General features: G+C 34.9%; 2 protein-coding genes and 1 long non-coding RNA gene across 3 annotated transcripts; 1 reads left to right on the top strand and 2 right to left on the bottom strand.

Moving 5' to 3' along the window:
• Positions 1 to 1,790: 1,790 nt before the first annotated feature.
• On the bottom strand, positions 1,791 to 12,590 carry LOC105116281 (uncharacterized). Its single transcript, XR_840503.1, has 3 exons — positions 12,518 to 12,590; positions 2,493 to 2,495; positions 1,791 to 1,802 (listed from the first exon to the last, which is right to left on the bottom strand). It is a non-coding gene; the product is annotated as an uncharacterized LOC105116281 (long non-coding RNA).
• LOC105116279 (Tetratricopeptide repeat (TPR)-like superfamily protein) lies at positions 3,076 to 7,443 on the top strand. The gene is made up of 14 exons (XM_011013556.1): positions 3,076 to 3,303; positions 3,415 to 3,570; positions 3,655 to 3,753; positions 4,011 to 4,112; positions 4,192 to 4,335; positions 4,557 to 4,651; positions 4,761 to 4,890; positions 4,967 to 5,071; positions 5,970 to 6,076; positions 6,150 to 6,201; positions 6,550 to 6,639; positions 6,730 to 6,814; positions 6,898 to 6,962; positions 7,043 to 7,443. The coding sequence occupies exons 1-14, from the start codon at positions 3,211 to 3,213 to the stop codon at positions 7,139 to 7,141; spliced, it is 1,422 nt and encodes a 473-aa protein (XP_011011858.1). The 5' UTR covers positions 3,076 to 3,210; the 3' UTR covers positions 7,142 to 7,443.
• Positions 7,775 to 10,406, bottom strand: LOC105116280 (Protein kinase superfamily protein). The gene has a single exon (XM_011013557.1). It carries the CDS (start codon positions 10,118 to 10,120, stop codon positions 8,210 to 8,212), a length of 1,911 nt encoding a protein of 636 aa, XP_011011859.1. The 5' UTR covers positions 10,121 to 10,406; the 3' UTR covers positions 7,775 to 8,209.
• Positions 12,591 to 13,063: the final 473 nt, after the last annotated feature.

Here is a 13,063-nt window from a genome sequence, read left to right as displayed (position 1 = left end):
TTTCTTTTAAATAATTAGTCCATGACTCTTTTTTAAACCATAAAGAGCCTCAACTAAAAGTAGCTATAGCTTTTTTAAGTACATGTGGTAAAGGTTCAAGAGAGGGACAATGAATAAGGGTATTTTGTGTGGTGAGTAATTATATGTGGTTCTTTTTAGCTCTAACTCGTTTTCTCTTAAAATTTCTTTCCCTTTTATATTTATTGTACAAGATATTTATAAACAAAACAAATTTGTCATTTTCCTCCTAATTACCTGGTCTCCAAGTAAACTCAATGACCAAGCAACTTAAAATCACTTTGGTCTCTAGTTTTTTATTTTATTTGTATTTTTGGTTTCTTTGTCCAATTACCATTCAGTTGCATTCACCTATTTCTAATAGTCTCTATGTTTTCTGAGAAAACTGTCTTCTATGATACTAATTCTACCTAGATCCCAATAGGCTCTGATACCAGTAAATCGGGATTGTAAGATAATTTTTATGATTTTGTGTTTTTGAATCAATTTAAATGTGTTTTGAGTTGAGGAATTGATTTATTAACATTATAAGGATGTTTAATATAAGTTTTTAAGTGAAAATAAATTTTTAAATTCAAAAAACCCCAACTTGATTTTTTGACCACATCTTTAGTGGTAGGAAATTGGACAAACAAACTACAAGTTGTCTGCTTTTTTAAAAAAATAAACATAATAAAAATATTTATAATTTATCATTATATTTTATTAACTTTGAGATAAATAAGTTGTATTTCCATGATATATTTATGAAAATAAAAATTATATGTACTCACCAACTAATATAAACTTTCAAAATAAATAAAATATATAAAATAAAAATTATAAACAAGATAAAATATTTGCATGTTTATTTATCTTTTATCAATTTTCTAATTCAGTTTTTAATTATCACTCATAATTCTTTTTTATGATTTACCTAATATATCTTTAAATTCATTGAGTTAAACACATGGATTATTTTATTATTTATGAATTAATAAATTTAATGATCCTATAAAAAAATATTCATAACACTAATGCCTTATCTTTATACGTTAAAAGGATAGCTTGAATTCTTATCCATAGCGTAATACATATAAGGAGGCTAGTATAGTATTGAAATAGAGTGAATTTCAACTCTTTTTTCTAAGGCAGCCAACTGTTTCAAAATCAGGAAACCCAAAAAAATCAAAATCAAAACTCTGAGAGAGACCATAAAAATTAACAATTGAGTATTAATTACCTTTTGGAGGTGTACGGTTATATAAGATTTTCAAGTCACCAGACAAAAAGTGAATCCACGGATTGTTGTAATACCTCACATATCTCTATAATTATCTGCAAAGTGTTTTTTAGCGGCTGCTTATATATATATAAATCAGTATATAGGTTGTAACCTGTCACCTGATCTTTTAAAATTATTCTTAAATATAACAATGTCATGTACTGACTTTATATTGGTATAAAGCCTGTTAAAATCTAGATAAAATTAATATTATAAAAGACAGTTTTCTTAGAGAACATAGAGACCACTAGAAATAGATGATTGCAACTGAATGGTGTAAGTCCCGTTAAAATTCTAGGGCAATAAATTCATATAATCTGCAGCCTGTTTTCTAGTTTATCTTTCTTCTTAATAGATTCTGTTTTCTATAGAACTACCTCTACTTCCGCCTCCTTTACTTCTGACTCTTCTGAAAGCAGGAAAATTATACAAAGTGAAGAAATAACTATTGAAGACTTTACAAAAAACATTGATGACTAAAAAATCCCAAAAATTTCTCAAACCCAGATTTACCAAAAATCTAAATATGATATTTTCAAAACAGATTTCACTATTAAAATTGAGGAACGAGATATTCACTTCACAAAACCATTTGAAACCATACAACTCCTCTCTCAGAAGTCTTTACAAAAACATTTAGCCAGAAACTATAAATACATCCATGTTGGTCTTGTCCAAGTCGAAATAAAACCCCTTACAAAAGAAGGCCTAAACACCTCCATCCTTCCTGTCCTCCGAGATGCTAGGTTTCAAAACTTTCAAGATTCTCTTCTTAGTTCCATTGAGTATAGCCTTTGTAGCGGCCAAGTATCTTTCGACTGTTATCCAAACATAACCATATCTCTTAAAGATAAGAATATTTTGTAGAGTATGTTACTCCAAATCAAAACTCATAATTATGATATGTTTGAAGGTTATATATATATATATGATGATGATGATAATGAATCATGATTTATAAATTGAGGTAAATACCAAATATAAGAGTAAAATTGTAAAAAAAAAAAAAACCTGATAACCAGAAAAAAAAAACAGTACTTACATTATTGTAATTAAATATAATTTTAATGGTAGTTATTCTTACACAATTCGCTTCTTACATCCCTCGAGAATAGTCCCTTTTTTTGCGCCATTTCTAATGGGATTGAGTCACGACAACATCACAGTATATGGATAAGATCACACAAGAAAAATCATCTGATTAGGAAACACACTCTATCCAAGACGTTATCTAATTTTACTAATTACTAGATTAGGAAAATATGGACGAAAATCATTCCTATTTTATTCTAAACTAATTAAAATTTAATTGAATGAAAAACAAATGCAGATACAGATAATCTCTAAGGATAAAGTTACCTAAAAAAATATAAGCTTAATTAATTATTTTTTTTAATTAACATGAATATTTAAATAACCTCAATGCTCATTCATTAATTCTACAAGTTTTAAAATTAATTATATAATTTCTAGTAATTATTAATAATTATTTTATTTAAATTTAAAATTACATGGAAAGAAATTTCTTGATTTCAAATTTTTATTATTAGACCATCTAATAAATAATTTTAATTAATTAATTAATTCTCATATATATGTGTGTGTGTGTGTTCATAGCTTAATCTTTCATCTATTTCACAATTTGTTTTTCTATCATAAATAGAAAAAGAAAAAGAAATGAGAAATTGTTGAGATGGAAAAATGACGAAATATTTTTCCGGTAAGGCTTAATTAATCAATTTCAATAAACTACAAGGACTGAAGTTTACAGTCACGAAATGTATGGACGGATGGCCACGACGTAATAGGAAATAAAACCAATATTCGTTCTTGGAGTCCCCGACACTCCTCCCTGTCGCAACTGTCCTTATTTCTCCTGAACAGACCGCGACGGCAACGCTGTGATTTTTGAAAGAAATACAGAAGAAATGGAAGGTGGTGTTAAATTGGACAAATGGGGTTACGAGGTCAACACTTCCTCGGATGCTTGCATCTCTGCCATCAACTCTTATTACCACCAGGTCTGTCTTCTTTTCTCTATCTCCACTTATTAATTGGATTGCCAGAGAGAAAGAGAAAGAGAAAGAGGGAGTTTCTTTTTTGGGTTGGTGTTGATTCTTGGCTATATGAAGGTTCTTAGTTATGGAAGAGAGAGGCGTGTGATTTTGGAAGCTACACTTCATGACAAAGACTGCGTGTTAGCCAATATTATGGCAGCTCATTACCTCTGCTCATCTGCCAATCCTTCCCGAGCTTCTTTCCATATCCAGGCTGCAAACTCTCGACTTGTAAGTGTTTTTCCCACTGTACTCATGTACGGCCTTTGTCTTTTGATGGGATGTTTCACCTGTGAAATTTCTTTTAACAAACAGGAAGAAGCCACCCCTTATGAGAAAGCAGTTTTTTATGCTCTTAATTCTTTGATTTGTGAGAATAGAGATGATGATGTTGCTCTTCAATTTCATTCTAAGGTAGCCTACCCTTTCACCCCCTCTATCCTTAAAACTAATCTGTTAATGCATTTTGGCCGTGAGAGAAAATCCCTATTCTTCCTTAATGCCTTCAAAAAAGGGGGGCTTTTTCTAAATTTATTTTAGCTTAAGTCTTTTTTTTCCTTGGTTACATAATTTAAATTATAATGCTAATTGAACACTGTTGTTAAATGATTTTTATGGGCTTTAATCATACAACCTCTAATTTCATTTGATGCATACATTTTATTTTACAGCTCCTCAATGATTACCCAAGAGATCTAGTTACTCTTAAAAGAGCTCAAGTTTTATGTTTCTACATGGGTAGACCTGACCTGTCCCTGGACCTTGTGCAACAGGTTCATTTCTGTCCAGATAGCATAAGGTATATTTTATTATCAACCACCTTGGGGTTAACAAGACTTTTCATTTCAACAGGTTTTACCCAGAAACCAAGAAGAAGATTATATACATGGCATGCTTGCGTTTCCATTATTAGAGCTGGGCCGAATGGCTGATGCTGAGGAAGCAGCAAGAAAGGGATATGAGATCAACAAGCAAGATTACTGGGCACAACATGCTGTGAGTTCTCATCATCTTAGTATGATGCAGGACATGATATCTTGCCTTTTTATTTTTTTTTCCACCATAGTGAAACATACTATTTTTCTCATTGTCATGGATAAATTTTAACTCGTCTTTTAAGAGAGATCAGGAGTATGAGTTTGGTTTGGAGTGACTAAGTACCATATGAAAGCAAGAGCTAGAATGGACCATCCTTTTGAGTGTCAATTCTTGTGCAGATGTGTCATGTCCTTCAATATCAATGCCGTTTCAAAGATGCAGTAGACTTCATGGAAGAATGCTCATCTTCATGGAGTTCTTGCTCATCATTTATGTATGTATAAAATGTTCTAGTATAGAAATGAGATGCTATATGTTATTATAAATTTCCTAATGGCTTTCTTCAATGCCATAATTGGTGGCATCACTGTTTCAATCAACAGGCTGACACATAATTGGTGGCATGTAGCTCTTTGTTACTTGGAAGGTCATGCATCAGCGAGAAAAGTTTTAGAAGTTTATGACCAACATATCTGGAAAGAGCTGGAAAAAGCTGATGCTGTGCCTCCAGAAGTATGTTATTCTGCTATCTGTTCAAATTTCACCCTCATTTTGTGCGGAAGTGGTCTTACTTTTATTGTGTATTCAGGTGTACTTGAATGCTCTGGGTTTGTTGTTGCGTGTGTATCTAAGGGGTGAGCTTGACATCTTTGAGGACCGTCTGAAGACTTTAGCTTCCTGCATAACGGATCAAGTAAGTTATATTTGTTTTAGTGTAAGAACCATAGAAAAAGTAACTAGTCAATCAATGAATGATGTCTGCTTACAATTTGATTTGTTGGAATATAGTTCTCATGAAACTTTGCAAAACATGTCTGAATGATCATCTCTACTTTATTCTATATGAGAGATCATAAAAGTCTGAGATTTTCTGTGAAGGCTTATTTCAAGATTTTTGTATCCTCACACAGTCCGAAACAAAAGGCTGAATTTAGTGACTAATAATCTTCTGTTGTTATAACTTCATTATAATAGACCACCCTGTAACTATAACTATAATCACTATAACTGAAATGAACAACATGAAAATATAGTTGTTATTGAAAAGATTAAGTTTCAGAAATCAAAGGTAAAAGCATGCAAATTGTGCTCTTCATATGGAAAAAGAACCCCCTTTCCCTGGATTTGGCAGTTTTATCTTCTAGATATATGAATCCTTACAGGTTTGCAGGACAATTAGCTGTGTCTTCTGCGCTGGATATGCTGACACAGACGAGTCCTGGATTGTGCTTCAGCTATCAGCACCTTGCATGCTATTGTTTTGTTTTTCTATTGTCTTGTGTGTGCATACTGTCTCTCCATTATCAAACATATAATACAAGAATCAGGAGCTAGCATCTACATGCCAAAGGAGCGGATGGAACAAAATTTCTTTTAACTAACCCTGGGAGTGAAGTTTGCACAGTTGAAGACTTTGACTTTAATTAAAGCGCTAAACTCCAATGATAATTTGTTTTGAGAGGCATTTTTCATGCTTTCACGAGCAATTATGTTTAAATACCATTGGTATGCATATGGGCACGTATTTTTCATGTTACTGTTTGTGTTGTCTGATTATTCTGTGGTACTTCTATGTGCATTACAATTTCTAGGCCAATTGGTATTTAGAGTGGCACCTTGATGTGTTGATATTATGGGCCTTGGCTAAAACTGTTGAACCTTCAAAGGCAGAAGATTTACTTGAGGGCTTGAAATCCAGGTAGAAGCCTGTGCTATCTTTATACATTTTCGTGCATGGCCCTACATTATTGTAATCTCATCATCTTTTTCAGAATTCATAAGATGAGCAAGAAGAAGCAACAAAGAATGCAGAAAGTGATTCAGGTTTGTTCTGATTGCTGCTTCTCTTACTATTTTTGTATCACCATTTATACAATTTCATGTTAGTAGCTGGTAAGATACCTTTGGATGCAACTAGGTCACATCCCAAAGATGCAGTGAACCCCCATCCTGGAGGGGTATGGATGTTGACCATAATTAGAATATATAACCTTTTTCCTCTTTTCTTTGTTTGTAACAAATGATCAGAAAATTGAAACAATTGTAAACTCCCTTTGGTTCTATGTTAACGTGGTGGTTACTTTTCATAAATCTGTTGCTATTGCTTTCTTCAGATGCTTTTTGAAAGGTGTTTTTGAGATATGCAAGGATTTCACTTTCCCGTTTTATCAGCTTGCAGAAGCCTTATTCGAGTATGGGAGGGGTAATGACAAGCAGGCATTAGATTTACTTGATTCAGATTTTGATGCCAATGATTGTAAGGTAATATTGTCAAGTTGATTCATGTGTTTTGATCAGCTGTATTTAGACATTTCAATTAAAAGATGTTAATTTTACTGTCCTTTGTGCTAGATGCTTGGGGCATCAGATGAACAACTTGATGTATTTAATGAAGTCTGGTGCAGCATGTTACTAAATACTGGACAAGCCGCCAAGGGTACATACGTTTGACATCCCAAACCTCCTATTTCTGCAATTTAACTTCATTGTGGCTCTTCTGACTTCTTTCTTGAGTTGTAGCAATAGGAGTAGTGGAGAAGTGGATCAAGAAAAGGGAAGGAATCCCATTCATGTGGCGCTTATTGGTATAGCCCTGACTTGTATGCGGAGTTTATTTTAAGGATAAAATGATCTGGATGAGTGACAATTTCATGACCTATTGCAGGAGAGAGGCTATGCAATGACAGGCAATCAGGAAGCAGCAACAGTTGCTGGTGAGAAGGCTAGGGCCTTAGAAGCTGCACATTTTGTTCAGGTGGCATGAAAGATGGATCATCAATCTACCAACTATGCATGTGGACATCTTGTTACATACATGAATTCTACTCGGCTATAGCCTTGCTTCGTAACTGTGTGAATTACAGATGAAATACGTGTAACCTTTGTTCCATCGTTCCTAGCTATCCTTTATCTGCATCCCATGATTCCATCTTAATCAGGGGAGAACAATGAAAAGGAAAAGGTGAATCGATGAGCCTGTTTGTCTGAAGACTGAACTAGATAAAGTTACCATAGCGTGAAAGCAAAAATAAATGCAATCAATATTTTGGTTGATCAGTGGGCTTATCAGATATTTTGACACAGATGGGATAATAATAGAGCATGTATTCAATCATATCATACACCATACGCTAATAATAGTTGATGAGGGTGTGCAACAGAAAAGGCAAAAAGATTAAACTTGAAATGAAGAAGAAATGATTGCTTGTGAAGTCATTGTTGTGACAGCAAGCTTCATCCGAGGATTGGAAGTGGAAGGTGGGAGGGATTTTTGGTTTTTGTTTGTCACAGCAGATTAGGTTTCTCTCATAGAAACATTTTCATCAGAAATTAATACGTAACATTTTTGTTATATCAGAAAGATGACTTTGTGCAATTGCAGTTTAGTAACTTGATCAGAACAGAGCCAAAAAGGATGAGCTTGCAACAATTCTAGGACTCCTTGCTACACCCAGAACGAACTTTCATACTCCATAAAATATGCATGGTTTCCTCTTCATAGTTGCTGTGATGAGAGCAAAATTGACAATTGAATATTTGGATAAACTGTAAAGACAGCTAACTACTTACAAGGCATGGACATCTTCTCTTCATCATAAACTACACGTGTCTGTAATCAAACCAGACAACATAAAACGCCCAACTATGACTAGCAGTCAGGTCAATCAAAAGCCCCAAACCACACCAATCAACAACTGATCTCCCCACACCAGAGCACAGCCATGCCCACATCATAATCAAAACCTTCAGCCATGCCAACTCCTTCGCACAACTGCCCACCAGATAATGCAGATATGCTGTGATGGTTCTGATTCCGGTCGTGACAATTTACTTAATGCCCAATCATTCGGCTTCGAATCCGACTCAGCTCCTCCACAACCTCCCTTGAATCTGGCCGATCATCCTTGTCCGCCGCCACACACCTGAAGGCCAGCTCAGCCACGGATTCAATACCGTTCATAGTTTCCCCATCAACACCTAAAACAGGGTCAACAACCTGACGAAGCAGACCCATTTGGATTTTGGATACTACAAGATCAGCCAAAGCCATCTCCCTCTTGTCCCTACTCTGGTCCACTGCCCTCAAACCTGAAACCAGCTCCAACAAAACCACTCCAAAGCTGTAAACATCACTCTTCTCTGTTAACCGGAACGACCGGTGGTAATCTGGGTCCAAGTATCCAGGTGTGCCTTGAGGCCCGGTACAAACATACCCAGATGAAGATGAAGATGTTTCAGGCAAGACTAAAAGCCTTGAAAGCCCAAAATCACCCACTTTGATTCTCATATCTCTCTCTATAAAAATATTGGATGATGTAATATCTCTGTGAACAATGGGTGGTTTAACTGAGAAATGCAAGTACTCTATAGCTAAAGCCGTTTGCAATGCGATATCAAGCCTCACTTGCCACGTTAAAGAACTTTTACGGTGCAAGTTGTTTGTTCCATGGAGGTGGTCAGCGAGAGTGCCGTTGGGGACGTAGTCATACACCAGAAGTAACCCTCTTGGATCACTGCAATACCCGTGAAGTTTAACGAGATTTGAATGATTTATTGAAGATAATATCAAGATTTCGTTGCAGAATGACTTGGTTGAAAATGCTCTGCCAGCGGCTGCAGCTTGGTGGTGCCTGTGGAGGTATTTAACAGCAACGATTCTGGCATCAGAGAGCTGGCCTAGATACACAGACCCAAACCCTCCATCTCCAATTTTACGCTTGGGGTCAAACCTGTTAGTTGAGGATTCAAGCTCCTCGAAGGTGAACGCAGGAGGTAGAAGACTAGCAGAGCGGTGGCGGTGAAGGAACAGTGTCGTTGGGTCGTCTTCTGTTTTCAATGATTTCAATCGCCTATACCTAACAACAATTCCAAAAACCAAAACGGCAATTACAACACATAACACTGCGGAGATGGAGCACAAAATGGCGACTCGGTTTGGGTCATTTTGGTGAATCCATGTAGGTGAAAACCGAGTTCTGGACTGAAAACAAAAGAAATTCTTTTCTGGATCTGAGGAATTGAAGCCACAGATTCCTTTCTTGGATTTGCATTCCCTGCAGCTGGAGAAGTAGGAGTCTTGAGACTCATCGTACTCAACTTGGAACCCGAATTTCAAGAAATTGTCAAGGTACTCTAAGATGTCGGTTTGACATCCCTGCTTTTGGAGACTACGAGGAGTGGCAGATCCACAGTCATTTAGGAGGTTAAGTGGGTTCTTGACGAGCTTACACTCCCAGGGACAGTGGCTGCAGTTTGGGAGATTTGGTGGGGAACAAGAGCGCAGAACAGAAAGCCGAGAACAATAAGAGTCAGAAACTCGAAATGGTGAACCGGAGAGATTGATGGAATGGGCAGGAATGGAAGAAAGATCACTAAAGCAAGTAGCAGCGGGTCTTATCGTTGTTGAGGATGTTAAAGAGGAGAGTTGAGGAGATAGAAGAAGAGAGGAGGAGTTGGGGTCGAAGTGAAGGAGAGCAAAAGAGAGGTTATTGATGGAGATTATGGAGTGAGGAGAAGAGCATTTTAGTTGAAAGAAAGGGTGGCCACAACCAGGTGATAAAGAGAAGGGGAAAGGAGGAGGAGAAGTGGATGCGAATGGAGGGCATGAAGAAGATCTCAAGGATGTATCTTGCTTCGAAGTACATTCATGGAACCGAGGATCTGCTGAAATAATGCTATATAGAGAACAGATAAGCATCAAGATGGAGAGAAGAAGAAAGGAATGGTGGGGTTGTTGAGGCATTACTATGGTTTGGATTGGATTGGTGGAGATGATGATGATGATGATGATCAAGAAAGAGAGATGGGTTCTCGAACTAAACTAAATCTTGCTTGAGATAGTTAGGGTGGATTCTTCTGGTTTCAGTGGAGGCTACTGCCTAGGTTGTCGGAGGAGATGAAAGAGTGACGGAGAAGACAAGTGGGGAGTATCGAGAGAAGTGAAGGAAGGTCACGTGAAGAGAAGTGGAAACATATTAGAGTTGGCTTTTCTGCTCTCTCGATGTGCTTTTGGAATTTTACATCGCTTTCGTTCCTTCACGTGGGTAGTTGGCCTAGGGATGACCTTGGACTCAAGTACTCTACATTACTTTCAAATTATTGCCATTTTATTGGTGAATTTGCAATTAACAAAACTTTTTGATTTCACGATTTATGAGTTATTTTTTCATTTTCAATTTAGTTACCATCCTCGAATCGAATAGAATACGAGAAACTAAAACAATAAGGCGAAGTAATCAAAGAAAAAAATAGGATTGTGTTTGATAATAATATATAAAATAAATTGGTTATTTATTTATTGTGTTTATTTGATTTATAGTTAATAAATTAAATTAAATTAAAATATGAAAATATTTATTTTAATCTTAATAAATATTACTACTAAATTTACATATTTTAAAAATAAATTGATGCTAGTTTTTCTACTTTATTTTACCTTGAATATTAAAATTAATAACCTTACTTATTAAACTTAGAATGTCTTCTAAAACTATTTAAAATTTGATCAATTCAGAGTCTAGATAAATCTAAATTTAAAAAAATTAAAAGATAAATTAATATAATTTGACCTGGCTAAAATTAAATCAAGTGGTAACTTTGTTGATCCAAGCTAAAATTTATGTTAAAAATTTATTGATTTTTTTTTATTAAAACTATGTTTTGATCTTTTTAAGAAAAAAATATTTTTTTAGATTAATTGAATTTTTTTGTTTTATCCCATTGATGGATGGGATATGTTTAGATATGGCAAGATAGATAGAAAAAGAAGTGGGTAAATGTCAACTGACAAAATTGAAGAGAAACTTTACCCCTCGTCCTGAATGAAAGTTTTAGCCAACATACAGATTAGAAGTTTGAATTTATTTTATTTATTTTTTGTGTAAAATAAGTATAATTGTGTGACTTTAACAATATGTGGAGATTTAAGGGATTTGAAAATAAATCATGTTTCTCTTTTTTAGGTGATATTCAACCAAAGCATGTGGAAGAAAAGTAAATTTAATTAATTTAATTATTATGATATCTGGTTTAAATCATGTCTAAATAAATGTATTGTGAATGATTATGATGAGTTAGATGCATAGGAAGTGGAGGAAACCCTTGGTTTCCTATAAGTTCGGTCAAATTTGTCATTAAAGAGGGAAGATAAATTGTCAAAACACATGCATGAAACTATTATGAAAATATGTTTTGAATCTAATTGTGTTGAGTTGACATCAAATTATGAAGAAGAGATAAAAGAAAGTTAACCATGGACAATCAAAATGGCTTTATGACCAAGACAGAAAAATAGGGATTAAGTATATGGAATTAGTTTGCTTTAATATTGATGAATTAAATGAAAAAATGAAAAAAAATAATAATTATAGACCCAGTAAAAATCTATGATACATGTATAGGGTGTACTTGATATGTCTGAGCCTGTCCCACAGATGTATTAGAAATGATACCTTAGGAAAGTATATGGAATTAGTTTGCTTTAATATTAATGAATTAAATGAAAAATGAAAAAAATAATAATTATAGACCCAATGTTACATTCAGTAAATCTATGATACATGTATAGGGTGTACTTGATATGTCTGAGCCTGTCCCACGGATGTATTAGAAATGATACCTTAGGAAGGGTATAAAGCTAAGCAAATTGCTTCTGGTCCAAGAACAGAAGGTTATGTCGGCTGTAAGAGATGTGAATCTGCCTGTCCAATAGATTTTTAATTATTCGGGATCTAGGCATAGGTAGCAATTCATTTTAAAATTTCTTTTAATTACCTCTCATGAGAAAACGATCCTACAAAAAAAATTATACAATACGAAATAACATAAAAACAACCTTAACTCATAAAAAAAAAAAAAGATAGACCGAGTATTCAAGTCATTCTAATCCTGTGATTTTAACTGGTATAGATATCAGAAAAAGACAGGAACGTTATCTTCACAAACAATAAACATAAATAGTCTGTGTGCGTGCGTGTGTGTGTGTATTGTTTTTAAGAAAACGTTTTTTCACAAAAACAAAAAAAAACCGTTAGCTCCCCTGTCATCAGGTCACCAACTTCCTTGGCCTTCCGGCATTGGGTAGTCGTCAGCCCCCATACATGGTCTTATAAATTTGCGAAAACCTGTGTCTTTGGTAAACAGTCTCCCAGGCCTAGTCACTACGACCCCTTTTGTGAGGAGGCACCCCTTCTCTTGAAGTTACAGGGCTATTTCGTTAAGATAGAGAAAGTTTTCTCACACCTCTAGGTATTCTCTACCTACCCACCTGTGTTGATTTTGGGTACAGGTACTCTTTTGTTGAAAGTCATTGAAGCTTTGCCTGAGAGTATGGCATGGGTTACTTTAGTGTCGTAGTGCCTGGTACTCGAACATTGGCTCGAGACATTTTCTCTACCCCTTCTTATCTTGAGGATCCCACCAGAGTGCCTTCTACTTCTAATAGGCCATGAACTAGATTAGAATCATTCTTAACAAGTTTATAATAAGTGATCCTATTTTTTGCTTTGGGTCTAGTAGAGACCAAAGGTCTTGAATAATCAATCCAACAGAACAACTCAAAAGATAAAGAAGTATTGTTAATTTATTCATGCTCGTTCCAAGTTTGAAGTACCATTTGTACAAATAAGAATCTCCTTTGTTATATGATTTCTTCTTCATATAGATAGATATAGGATCTATGGGGAAT

The sequence above is a fragment of the Populus euphratica genome, unplaced genomic scaffold (genome assembly GCF_000495115.2).
Source record: "Populus euphratica unplaced genomic scaffold, PopEup_1.0 scaffold1276.1, whole genome shotgun sequence".
Classification (NCBI taxonomy): Eukaryota; Viridiplantae; Streptophyta; class Magnoliopsida; order Malpighiales; family Salicaceae; genus Populus; species Populus euphratica.
The sequence above is the reverse complement of the archived record's forward strand: the minus strand, read 5'-3'. Positions and strand labels throughout refer to the sequence as shown.

Coding starts and splice junctions, on each gene's coding strand:
- LOC105116279 (XM_011013556.1), top strand. CDS start 3,211: ATGGAAGGTGGTGTTAAATTGGACAAATGGGGTTACGAGGTCAACACT. Junction 3,571..3,654: donor AGGCTGCAAACTCTCGACTT/GTAAGTGTTTTT, acceptor TTTAACAAACAG/GAAGAAGCCACCCCTTATGA. Junction 3,754..4,010: donor CTCTTCAATTTCATTCTAAG/GTAGCCTACCCT, acceptor TTTATTTTACAG/CTCCTCAATGATTACCCAAG.
- LOC105116280 (XM_011013557.1), bottom strand. CDS start 10,120: ATGCCTCAACAACCCCACCATTCCTTTCTTCTTCTCTCCATCTTGATG.